Below are 13,763 nucleotides of genomic sequence, written 5' to 3' on the forward strand. Positions count from 1 at the left end.
TGTGTCTACTGTGTGTGTGAGTGTCTAAGGGGCTGAACTGAACAGTGACGACTCACTCCTTGTGAAGATCTCCAGCGGTCTTGGACAGGGGCAGAGGGGGGCTGGCGTGAGGGTTGATCTTGATGAGCCGGTGGGGGTCGGACCGGTGAGGGTCGGCGCTGGCTGGGCGGACCGGGACCGGGACGTGGCTCAGTAGGCCCAGGCTGTCAGAGGAGGAGACAGGGTGCTGGTGGTGCAGCCAAGGGCTGGCCGTGTTCTGGCACAACAACGTACAGAGAGACAGACAGGGTCAGTCTAACAACGTACAGAGAGACAGACAGGGTCAGACCCAGACATACAGAGAGACAGACAGGGTCAGTCTAACAACATACAGAGAGACAGACAGGGTCAGTCTAACAACGTACAGAGAGACAGACAGGGTCAGTCTAACAACATACAGAGAGACAGACAGGGTCAGACCCAGACATACAGAGAGACAGACAGGGTCAGTCTAACAACATACAGAGAGACAGACAGGGTCAGTCTAACAACATACAGAGAGACAGACAGGGGTCAGACCCAGACATACAGAGAGACAGACAGGGTCAGACCCAGATATACAGAGAGACAGACAGGGTCAGTCTAACAACATACAGAGAGACAGACAGGGTCAGACCCAGACATACAGGACTGGTAGATGTGAACTGGAGGTAACACATTACCTACTAACAGAACCTTTAACTAGGATATCCCCTACCTACTAACATAACCTATAACTAGGATATCCCCTACCTACTAACAGAACCTATAACTAGGATATCCCCTACCTACTAACAGAACCTTTAACTAGGATATCCCCTACCTACTAACAGAACCTATAACTAGGATATCCCCTACCTACTAACAGAACCTTTAACTAGGATATCCTCCTACTAACGAAACCTATAACTAGGATATCCCTACCTACTAACATAACCTATAACTAGGATATCCCCTACCTACTAACAGAACCTATAACTAGGATATCCCCTACCTACTAACAGAACCTATAACTAGGATATCCCCTACCTACTAACAGAACCTATAACTAGGATATCCCTACCTACAAGCTACTAACATAACCTTTAACTAGGATATCCCCTACCTACTAACAGAACCTATAACTAGGATATCCCCTACCTACTAACAGAACCTTTAACTAGGATATCCCCTACCTACTAACAGAACCTTTAACTAGGATATCCCCTACCTACTAACAGAACCTTTAACTAGGATATCCCCTACCTACTAACAGAACCTTTAACTAGGATATCCCCTACCTACTAACAGAACCTATAACTAGGATATCCCCTACCTACTAACAGAACCTATAACTAGGATATCCCCTACCTACTAACAGAACCTATAACTAGGATATCCCCTACCTACTAACAGAACCTATAACTAGGATATCCCCTACCTACTAACAGAACCTTTAACTAGGATATCCCCTACCTACTAACAGAACCTATAACTAGGATATCCCCTACCTACTAACAGAACCTATAACTAGGATATCCCCTACCTACTAACAGAACCTTTAACTAGGATATCCCCACCTACTAACAGAACCTATAACTAGGATATCCCCCTACCTACTAACAGAACCTATAACTAGGATATCCCCTACCTACTAACAGAACCTATAACTAGGATATCCCCTACCTACTAACAGAACCTATAACTAGGATATCCCCTACCTACTAACAGAACCTATAACTAGGATATCCCCTACCTACTAACAGAACCTATAACTAGGATATCCCCTACCTACTAACAGAACCTATAGCTAGGATATCCCCTACCTACTAACAGAACCTTTAACTAGGATATCCCCTACCTACTAACAGAACCTATAACTAGGATATCCCCTACCTACTAACAGAACCTTTAACTAGGATATCCCCTACCTACTAACAGAACCTTTAACTAGGATATCCCCTACCTACTAACAGAACCTTTAACTAGGATATCCCCTACCTACTAACATAACCTTTAACTAGGATATCCCCTACCTACTAACAGAACCTTTAACTAGGATATCCCCTACCTACTAACAGAACCTTTAACTAGGATATCCCCTACCTACTAACAGAACCTATAACTAGGATATCCCCTACCTACTAACAGAACCTTTAACTAGGATATCCCCTACCTACTAACAGAACCTATAACTAGGATATCCCCTACCTACTAACATAACCTTTAACTAGGATATCCCCTACCTACTAACATAACCTATAACTAGGATATCCCCTACCTACTAACAGAACCTTTAACTAGGATATCCCCTACCTACTAACATAACCTTTAACTAGGATATCCCCTACCTACTAACAGAACCTATAACTAGGATATCCCCTACCTACTAACAGAACCTTTAACTAGGATATCCCCTACCTACTAACATAACCTTTAACTAGGATATCCCCTACCTACTAACAGAACCTATAACTAGGATATCCCCTACCTACTAACAGAACCTATAACTAGGATATCCCCTACCTACTAACATAACCTATAACTAGGATATCCCCTACCTACTAACATAACCTTTAACTAGGATATCCCCTACCTACTAACAGAACCTATAACTAGGATATCCCCTACCTACTAACAGAACCTATAACTAGGATATCCCCTACCTACTAACATAACCTATAACTAGGATATCCCCTACCTACTAACAGAACCTTTAACTAGGATATCCCCTACCTACTAACAGAACAGAATAACAAATAACCTGAAAACTCAGGACAGTGGTCTTTACAAACTGAACATGAGAGATATGCTACAGTAGCTAGCTGTTTAAACTGGCAACATGAGCATAGTTTAAATGCTACAGCAGCTAGCTGTTTAAACTGGCAACATGAGCATAGTTTAAATGCTACAGCAGCTAGCTGTTTAAACTGGCAACATGAGCATAGTTTAAATGCTACAGCAGCTAGCTGTTTAAACTGGCAACATGAGCATAGTTTAAATGCTACAGCAGCAAGCTGTTTAAACTGGCAACATGAGCATAGTTTAAATGCTACAGCAGCAAGCTGTTTAAACTGGCAACATGAGCATAGTTGCTATGCTACTGTTGCTAGGAAGACGTCATAATAGAAGCAGTAGTAGAACAGGAAGAAGAGTTGTAGAAGAATAGAATCTGGCTGTTTGGTACTCACCCTCCTCATGTTGGTCTCAGAGTTTACAGTGTTTTCGGGGTGCACCCACTTGGACCCGGGCATGTTGAGTCCTGGGGGGTAGGAGCGGGTCCCGTTGGGGTACTGCCAGATAATGGGGTACAGCCCCAGCTGGTTGTATGAGGCTGAGGTGTGGCTGTGTGTCTGGGAAAGCAGGGATCCAGGGGGCTGGGGGTGTTGGGCTAGACCCAGGTGCCCCAGCCCTGAGGAGTCTAGACGGGGATGACCCCCCAGCAGGGGGCCTGGAGGCAGGCCAGAGAGCACCCCGGAGAGGAGGTGGTGGGAGTGGGAGGAGGGCAGGAGGTGAGAGGTGAGGTGGTGGGGGTGGAGCTGGGGGTGCAGATAGGACACGTGGTTGGACTCCTGGTCGGGACGGACCAGCGCAGGGTCCCGGTACACGGTGAAAAGCTCCTTCTTATCAATGATTAGCGGGCTCTTAGTGCAAGAACCTGGCGACGCTGTCCCTCGGGCCAGGACGGGCTTAAAGCTGGAGCGAGGGGGGTTGTCCGGGTAACGGACTTTATGCTTGGACACCTCCGGGGAGGTGAGGGGTTTGGGTTTAGACCCAGTCTCCAGAACACTGTGTGTTTTAGACTTGATGATGTCAGAGGAGCAGAGGGGCTTAGGCTTCAGGGCCTCTGGGGAGGGGAGGGGCTTGGGGACATCAGGGGAGGGGCTTAGCTTGTGCCACTTCCTGGCCTCGTCAGCCAATGAGGCGTTCTTAATGCAGGGCACCATGGAGGAATATAGCTGCTGCTGAACCTTCTCTCTCTCTGCTACAGCAGCAGACTCACTGACTGATGTTATAGGTCTGATCACCACTGAATGGACAAACCCTATCTTACTGCCCAGGCTCCCTGCTATGTGCTGCTGCTCTATCTCTGGCTTCCTACACTCGGACACCGAGGGAGGCTGGTTCCGTAGGTTACACTCTGACACCGAGGGAGGCTGGTTCCGTAGGTTACACTCTGACACTGAGGGAGGCTGGTTCCGTAGGTTACACTCTGACACCGAGGGAGGCTGGTTCCGTAGGTTACACTCTGACACCGAGGGAGGCTGGTTCCGTAGGTTACACTCGGACACTGAGGGAGGCTGGTTCCGTAGGTTACACTCTGACACCGAGGGAGGCTGGTTCCGTAGGTTACACTCGGACACCGAGGGAGGCTGGTTCCGTAGGTTACACTCGGACACCGAGGAGGCTGGTTCCGTAGGTTACACTCTGAAACTGGGGGAGGCTGGTTCCGTAGGTTACACTCTGACACCGAGGGAGGCTGGTTCCGTAGGTTACACTCTGACACCGAGGGAGGCTGGTTCCGTAGGTTACACTCTGACACCGAGGAGGCTGGTTCCGTAGGTTACACTCGGACACTGAGGGAGGCTGGTTCCGTAGGTTACACTCTGACACCGAGGGAGGCTGGTTCCGTAGGTTACACTCTGACACCGAGGGAGGCTGGTTCCGTAGGTTACACTCTGACACTGAGGGAGGCTGGTTCCGTAGGTTACACTCTGACACCGAGGGAGGCTGGTTCCGTAGGTTACACTCTGACACTGAGGGAGGCTGGTTCCGTAGGTTACACTCTGACACCGAAGGAGGCTGGTTCCGTGAGGTTACACTCTGACACCGAGGGAGGCTGGTTCCGTAGGTTACACTCTGACACCGAGGGAGGCTGGTTCCGTAGGTTACACTCTGACACCGAGGGAGGCTGGTTCCGTAGGTTACACTCTGAGGGGCTCTTACGAAGGGGAGAGGAAGGGGACACAGGGGGGTTTAGCACCAAATGTCTGCTGGGCTCAGAGATGTAGGAGGGCTCAGATGGATTCTGGGAGGCCAGCAGGGCCGAGACGGCCTCAGAGTTCTCCTGGGAGGCCATGTGTGCGTTAGCGTCCTCTGCTGTGATGTCGATTACATACTGAGAGGGGGTCTGGGTCCTGGTGGCCACCCCAACGCTGGTGTACTGGTCCTTGGACTGGGGATGGGTCTGGGAGGGGGCTTTCATAGTGCTGTTGGTCTCTATGATGCCCTCCCCTTGGCCCTCAGAGGGGGCAGAGCCCAGGGAGGAGGAGGCCAGGGGAGGGGGCTGCTGCTGTTGCAGGGGAGACCGCTCCCCCTGTCGCTGGGATGACCTCTGCTCCCTGTCGGCTGACGACGGCTGAGACTCCGCCTTCTGAAGCTCCTCACCCCAGGGGGAGAGACAGCCTATCAGAGCAGACTCCTTCCCAGTCTTAGAACCCTGGGTCTTGTGCCGCTCCTGGCCGGCCTTTCCTTTTAGCTCCTCCTCAGAGGAGGAGTCTGCCGTCCTGGTTCTCTTGGTAGACATCTCAGAGTCACTGCCCTCAGAGAAGTCTGACCTCACTGTCGTCTCGGTTTTCAGTCTTTTCAAACCTGATTTCTTCTCCTCTTCCTCCTCCGCTTTCCTCCGCTTGTTCACAGCCATCTGCTTGCTGCTCATACTTTTAGACAAGTCTGGAGAGATGAATCATAGGAGGGTAATATATTAGAGAAGTCTGGAGAGATGAATCATAGAAGGGTAATATATTAGAGAAGTCTGGAGAGATGAATCATAGAAGGATAATATATTAGAGAAGTCTGGAGAAATGAATCATAGGAGGGTAATATATTAGAGAAGTCTGGAGAGATGAATCATAGAAGGATAATATATTAGAGAAGTCTGGAGAGATGAATCATAGGAGGGTAATATATTAGAGAAGTCTGGAGAGATGAATCATAGGAGGGTAATATATTAGAGAAGTCTGGAGAGATGAATCATAGAAGGGTAATATATTAGAGAAGTCTGGAGAGATGAATCATAGAAGGGTAATATATTAGAGAAGTCTGGAGAGATGAATCATAGAAGGGTAATATATTAGAGAAGTCTGGAGAGATGAATCATAGGAGGGTAATATATTAGAGAAGTCTGGAGAGATGAATCATAGAAGGGTAATATATTAGAGAAGTCTGGAGAGATGAATCATAGAAGGGTAATATATTAGAGAAGTCTGGAGAGATGAATCATAGAAGGGTAATATATTAGAGAAGTCTGGAGAGATGAATCATAGAAGGGTAATATATTAGAGAAGTCTGGAGAGATGAATCATAGAAGGGTAATATATTAGAGAAGTCTGGAGAGATGAATCATAGAAGGGTAATATATTAGAGAAGTCTAAATGACAGGTAGCAGAACACAGCATCAGTCCTAGACTGTGTCCCAAATGGCACCCTATTCCCTATATAGTGCATTATGAGCCCTGGTCAAAAGCAGTGCACTATATAGTGAAAAGGGTGACATTTGGGACGCAGCCCTAACGGGTCTTTAAGCAGTGTGTTAACGTGATGAATGGAGCTGTGTAGCTGATGTCTCTAACATGATGTCATCCTCCTCTTCCATTAAACCCTGATTGGATCCTAAGTGCTGCATTACACATATGATAGATGAGCCTACTTACATTTATACACACTGTACATTTCTCTAAGACCATCCAGCACTTCCTGTATCTGTCCTTCTGGCACACAGACAATGTTCTTGGAGAACCTTGGCCAGAGTCTGCTACAGTCCTGGACGTAAAGGACACAGATACCCTCATCTGGTTGCTAGAGTAGGGAGTAATGCTCCTAGAGTAGGGAGTAATGCTCCTAGCGTAGGGAGTAATGCTCCTAGAGTAGGGAGTAATGCTCCTAGAGTAGGGAGTAATGCTCCTAGAGTAGGGAGTAATGCTCCTAGAGTAGGGAGTAATGCTCCTAGAGTAGGGAGTAATGCTCCTAGAGTAGGGGGTAATGCTCCTAGAGTAGGGAGTAATGCTCCTAGAGTAGGGAGTAATGCTTCTAGAGTAGGGAGTAATGCTCCTAGATTAGGGAGTAATGCTCCTAGAGTAAGGAGTAATGCTCCTAGAGTAGGGAGTAATGCTCCTAGAGTAGGGAGTAATGCTCCTAGAGTAGGGAGTAATGCTCCTAGAGTAGGGAGTAATGCTCCTAGAGTAGGGAGTAATGCTTCTAGAGTAGGGAGTAATGCTCCTAGAGTAGGGAGTAATGCTCCTAGAGTAGGGAGTAATGCTCCTAGAGTAGGGAGTAATGCTCCTAGAGTAGGGAGTAATGCTCCTAGAGTAGGGAGTAATGCTTCTAGAGTAGGGAGTAATGCTCCTAGAGTAGGGAGTAATGCTCCTAGAGTAGGGAGTAATGCTCCTAGAGTAGGGAGTAATGCTCCTAGACTGCTGTTATAACTCCTGCAGTTTATCAGCAACTCCAAGTCTTAAACAGTGTTCTGCTGTCTTCAGGTCAATAAACATATTGACAAAACATGCTAAGACTCCAGCCACCGAAGTCATAGACTGTTCTCTCTGCTACCACATGGCAAGTGTTATGGATGCACTAAGTGTGGAATCAACAGGACCCTGAACAGCTTCTATCCCCAAGCCTTAAGACTGCTGAACAGTTAGTTAAATAGTTAACCAATAGTTACCCAAACTATCTGCATTGACCCTTCATGTACTAACCCTTTTGACTCATCACATACGCTGCTGCTACTGTTTATTATCTATCCTATTGCCTATTCACTTTATTCCTAGTTATATGTACAGTCGTGGTCAAAAGTTTTGAAAATGACACAAGTATTGGTCTTAACAAAGTTCGCTGCTTCAGTGTAATGAGATATTTTTGCCAGATGTTACTGTGGTATACTGAAGTATAATTACAAGTATTCCATAAGTGTCAAAGGCTTTTATTGACAATTCCATTAAGTTTATGCAAAGAGTCAATATTTGCAGTGTTGACCCTTCTTTTTCCAAGACCTCTGCAATCCGCCCTGGCATGCTGTCAATTAACTTCTGGGCCACATCCTGACTGATGGCAGCCCATTCTTGCATAATCAATGCTTAGAGTTTGTCAGAATTTGTGGGTTTTTGTTTGTCCACCCGCCTCTTGAGGATCGACCACAAGTTCTCAATGGGATTAAGGTCTGGGGAGTTTCCTGGCCATGGACCCAAAATGTCGATGTTTTGTTCCCCGAGCCACTTAGTTATCACTTTTGCCTTATGGCAAGGTGCTCCATCAAGCTGGAAAAGGCATTTGTCGTCACCAAACTGTTCTTGGATGGTTGGGAGAAGTTGCTCTCTGAGGATGTGTTGGTACCATTCTTTATTTATGGCTGTGTTCTTAAGGTCCCACAGTTGACATTGCATGTCAGAGCAAAAACCAAGCCATGAGGTCGAAGGAATTGTCCGAGACAGGATTGTGTCAAGGCACAAATCTGGGGAAGGGTACCAAAACATTTCTGCAGCATTGAAGGTCCCCAAGAACACAGTGGCCTCCATGATTCTTAAATTGAAGAAGTTTGGAACCACCAAGACACTTCCTAGAGCTGGCCGCCTGGCCAAACTGAGCAATCGGGGGAGAAGGGCCTTGGTCAGGGAGGTGACCAAGAACCTGATGGTCACTCTGACAGAGCTCCAGAGTTTCTCGGTGGAGATTGAAGAACCTTCCAGAAGGACAACCATCTCTGCAGCACTCCATCAATCAGGCCTTTATGGTAGAGTGGCCAGATGGAAGCCACTCTTCAGTAAAAGGCCTGCTTGGATTTTGCCAAAAGGCACCTAAAGACTCTGACCATGAGAAACAAGATTTGTTCTGGTCTGATGAAACCAAGATTGAACTCTTTGGCCTGAATGCCAAGCGTCACGTCTGGAGGAAACCTGGCACCATCCCTACGGTGAAGCATGGTGGTGGCAGCATCATGCTGTGGGGATGTTTTTCAGCAGCATGGACTGGGAGACTAGTCAGGATCGAAGGAAAGATGAATGGAGCAAAGTACAGAGAGATCCTTGATGAAAACCTGCTCCAGAGCGCTCAGGACCTCAGACTGGGGCGAAGGTTCACCTTCCAACAGGACAACGACCCTAAGCACACAGCCAAGACAACACAGGAGTGGCTTCGAGACAAGTCTCTGAATGTCCTTGAGTAGCCCAGCTAGAGCCCGGACTTGAACCCGATCTAACATCTCTGGAGAGACCTGAAAATAGCTGTGCAGCAACACTCCCCATCCAACCGGACAGAGCTTGCGAGGATCTGCAGAGAAGAATGGGAGAAACTCCCCAAATACAGGTGTGCCAAGCTTGTAGCGTCATACTCAAGAAGACTTGAGGCTGTAATCGCTGCCTAAGGTGCTTCAACAAAGTACTGAGTAAAGGGTCTGAATACTTATGTAAATGTTATATTTCAGTATATATATTTGTATACATTTGCAAAATGTCTAAAACCCAGTTTTTGCTTTGTCATAATGGGGTATTGTGTGTAGATTGATGAGGGGAAAAAACAATTTAAATCAATTTCAGAATAAGGCAGTACTGTAACAAATTGTGTAAAAAGTCAAGGGGTCTGAATCCTTTCTGAATGCACTGTACTGCTAAAGCTTTTACAGCTCTACTCCTCTCAGGTCAATGGAACAGTTTAATGATACAGTACATGAATAAAACAGGTGGAATTCAAGTAGACTCTTTTTGCATCTTCACCATCTACTCCTCCTCACCTCTCCCTCTATCCTCCTCCTCCTCCTCACCTCTCCCTCTATCCTCCTCCTCCTCACCTCTCCCTTTATCCTCCTCCTCACCTCTCCCTCTATCCTCCTCCTCCTCCTCACCTTTCCCTTTATCCTCCTCCTCCTCACCTCTCCCTCTATCCTCCTCCTCCTCCTCCTCACCTCTCCCTTTATCCTCCTCCTCCTCCTCACCTCTCCCTCTATCCTCCTCCTCCTCCTCACCTCTCCCTTTATCCTCCTCCTCCTCACCTCTCCCTCTATCCTCCTCCTCCTCCTCACCTTTCCCTCTATCCTCCTCCTCCTCCTCACCTCTCCCTTTATCCTCCTCCTCCTCACCTCTCCCTTTATTCTCCTCCTCCTCACCTCTCCCTCTATCCTCCTCCTCACCTCTCCCTCTATCCTCCTCCTCCTCCTCACCTTTCCCTTTATCCTCCTCCTCCTCACCTCTCCCTCTATCCTCCTCCTCCTCACCTCTCCCTTTATCCTCCTCCTCCTCACCTCGCTATTTATCCTCCTCCTCACCTCTCCCTCTATCCTCCTCCTCACCTCTCCCTCTATCCTCCTCCTCACCTCTCCCTTTATCCTCCTCCTCCTCACCTCTCCCGTTATCCTCCTCCTCCTCACCTCCCCCTTTATCCTCCTCCTCACCTCTCCCTTTATCCTCCTCCTCCTCACCTCTCCCTTTATCCTCCTCCTCCTCACCTCTCCCTTTATCCTCCTCCTCCTCACCTCTCCCTCTATCCTCCTCCTCCTCTTCCTCCTCCTCACCTCTCCCTCTATCCTCCTCCTCCTCTTCCTCCTCCTCACCTTTCCCTTTATCCTCCTCCTCCTCACCTCTCCCTCTATCCTCCTCCTCACCTCTCCCTTTATCCTCCTCCTCACCTCTCCCTTTATCCTCCTCCTCCTCACCTCTCCCTTTATCCTCCTCCTCCTCACCTCTCCCTCTATCCTCCTCCTCCTCCTCCTCCTCCTCCTCCTCCTCATCTTTCCCTTTATCCTCCTCCTCCTCACATCTCCCTTTATCCTCCTCCTCCTCCTCACCTCTCCCTTTATCCTCCTCCTCACCTCTCCCTCTATCCTCCTCCTCCTCCTCCTCCTCACCTCTCCCTCTATCCTCCTCCTCCTCCTCCTCCTCATCTTTCCCTTTATCCTCCTCCTCCTCACATCTCCCTTTATCCTCCTCCTCCTCCTCACCTCTCCCTTTATCCTCCTCCTCCTCCTCACCTCTCCCTCTATCCTCCTCCTCACCTTTCCCTTTATCCTCCTCCTCCTCACCTCTCCCTTTATCCTCCTCCTCCTCACCTCTCCCTTTATCCTCCTCCTCCTCACCTCTCCCTTTATCCTCCTCCTCCTCACCTCTCCCTTTATCCTCCTCCTCCTCACCTCTCCCTTTATCCTCCTCCTCACCTCTCCCTTTATCCTCCTCCTCACCTTTCCCTTTATCCTCCTCCTCCTCACCTCTCCCTCTATCCTCCTCCTCACCTCTCCCTCTATCCTCCTCCTCACCTCTCCCTCTATCCTCCTCCTCACCTCTCCCTCTATCCTCCTCTTCCTCACCTCCCATCATCATCATCAACCTCACCTCCACTCCTTGCTCTCTCGTTGCTGTCCAGTTTGTCTTCTTTGCCCTTGGTGTCATCATCAGGGACACTGCTGTCAGATCCCTTCCTCCTGGAGAAGCGAGGGCCACGTTGCTGCTGTGTCTGTCCCTGGCAAGGGGAGTGCTGCGCTGGAGCTTGCTGGCTCTGGGACCCGCCCTGACCTTGACCCTGCTGCTGCTGGGTGGTGACCCCTGACCCCTGCTTCACCGCACCACCAGAGGAGTTCATGACTGGTCTGGGGCTGTTGGCTTGGGCGCGGGTGTAGTGACCCTGTAGAGGTTGACGACAGAGAACAGACACACCAAGGATGGTGTTGGTTAGTGACAGGAGGACAGAGACAGAGGGGTTTCAGGATGTCACATTTGATCTTTTTTGATAATTCACCAACAAGAACGATCCACAATGGGAGAGAAGGACAGAATGATCCACAATGGGAGAGAATGACAGAATGACCCACAATGGGAAAGAAGGACAGAATGACCCACAATGGGAAAGAAGGACAGATTGATCCACAATGGGAGAGAATGACAGAATGATCCACAATGGGAGAGAATGACAGAATGATCCACAATGGGAAAGAATGACAGAATGATCCACAATGGGAGAGAAGGAAATAATGATCCACAATGGGAAAGAAGAACAGAATGATCCACAATGGGAAAGAAGGAAATAATGATCCACAATGGGAAAGAAGAACAGAATGATCCACAATGGGAAAGAAGGACAGAATGATCCACAATGGGGGAGAAGAACAGAATGATCCACAATGGGAAAGAAGTACAGAATGATCCACAATGGGAAAGAAGAACAGAATGATCCACAATGGGACAGAAGAACAGAATGATCCACAATGGGACAGAATGACAGAATGATCCACAATGGGAAAGAAGGACAGAATGATCCAGAATGGGGGAGAATGACAGAATGATCCACAATGGGAAAGAAGTACAGAATGATCCACAATGGGAAAGAAGAACAGAATGATCCACAATGGGAGAGAAGGACAGAATGATCCACAATGGGAGAGAAGAACATAATGATCCACAACGGGACAGAATGACAGAATGATCCACAATGGGACAGAATGACAGAATGATCCACAATGGGACAGAAGGACAGAATGATCCACAATGGGAGAGAAGAACAGAATGATCCACAATGGGACAGAAGGACAGAATGATCCACAATGGGAAAGAAGGACAGAATGATCCACAATGGGACAGAAGGACAGAATAGTGCTACAGCACTATTACTCTGCTGCCTGACTTAGCACAGGAACATTCTTTAAGACTTCTAATTTAGCTTGAAAGGAGAGTTCCTGTGGCTGGCCAGATCTCATCCATCCATCATGATCACCTGTCCTGTGATATAATATCTCAACTCTCCAGAGTCTAAGGTGGGATATGCAGTGGCTGGAGAAAGAGCTAATATGGACTTTACATACTACTGAGCCACACCGAGCTCTACTGAGCTGGCCTGGTTACCCATCCACCATACTACTGAGCCACAACGAGCTCTACTGAGCTGGCCTGGTTACCCATCCACCATACTACTGAGCCACAACGAGCTCTACTGAGCTGGCCTGGTTACCCATACACCATAGTTGCTGGAACCCTGCTGAAATGGACCATTCCAGCCCAGTTCAGATCAGTGTGAAAAGGGCACTAGAACTACTGCAACATCAGGAGAAGGCCTCTTATCTTAGCTGAGTCTACAGTACTACTACAGAGGACGAGGGCGAGGAGGAGGACGAAGAGGAGGAGGATGCCTCGTCTCAGCTGAGTCTGCAGTACTACTACAGAGGACGAGGACGAGGAGGAGGAGGAGGACGAGGAGGAGGAGGATGCCTCGTCTCAGCTGAGTCTGCAGTACTACTACAGAGGAGGAGGAGGAGGAGGAGGCCTCGTCTCAGCTGAGTCTACAGTACTACTAAAGAGGAGGAAGAGCACTACTACGAATACTACGACTACTACTAAAGAGGAGGAGAGGAGACCTCTGGACTACTACTACTACTACTACTACTACTACTATAGAGGAGGAGAGGAGACCTCTGGACTACTACTACTACTACCACTACTACTACTACTACTACTACTACTACTACTATTATAGAGGAGGAGAGGAGACCTCTGGACTACTACTACTACTACTACTACTACTATTATAGAGGAGGAGAGGAGACCTCTGGACTACTACTACTACTACTACTACTACTACTATAGAGGAGGAGAGGAGACCTCTGGACTACTACTACTACTACTACCACTACTACTACTACTACTACTACTACTACTATAGAGGAGGAGAGGAGACCTCTGGACTACTACTACTACTACTACTACTACTACTATTATAGAGGAGGAGAGGAGACCTCTGGACTACTACTACTACTACTACTACTACTACTACTACTACTACTACTACTACTACTA

At 48.1% G+C, this 13,763-nt stretch overlaps 1 protein-coding gene across 1 annotated transcript in view; it reads right to left on the minus strand.

Annotated features, from left to right (window-relative positions):
- jmjd1cb (jumonji domain containing 1Cb) overlaps positions 1 to 13,763 on the minus strand; it is a gene marked incomplete at its 3' end in the record, with an annotated part of 147,138 nt that overhangs the window by 76,097 nt on the left and 57,278 nt on the right. Inside the window, 5 exon segments of the mRNA XM_045221610.1 lie at positions 57 to 256; positions 3,189 to 4,405; positions 4,539 to 4,728; positions 4,790 to 5,670; positions 11,313 to 11,601. Of these exon segments, the coding sequence (XP_045077545.1) occupies positions 57 to 256; positions 3,189 to 4,405; positions 4,539 to 4,728; positions 4,790 to 5,670; positions 11,313 to 11,601 (2,777 nt within the window).

Source organism: Coregonus clupeaformis, chromosome 1 (genome assembly GCF_020615455.1).
Source record: "Coregonus clupeaformis isolate EN_2021a chromosome 1, ASM2061545v1, whole genome shotgun sequence".
Taxonomy (NCBI): domain Eukaryota; kingdom Metazoa; phylum Chordata; class Actinopteri; order Salmoniformes; family Salmonidae; genus Coregonus; species Coregonus clupeaformis.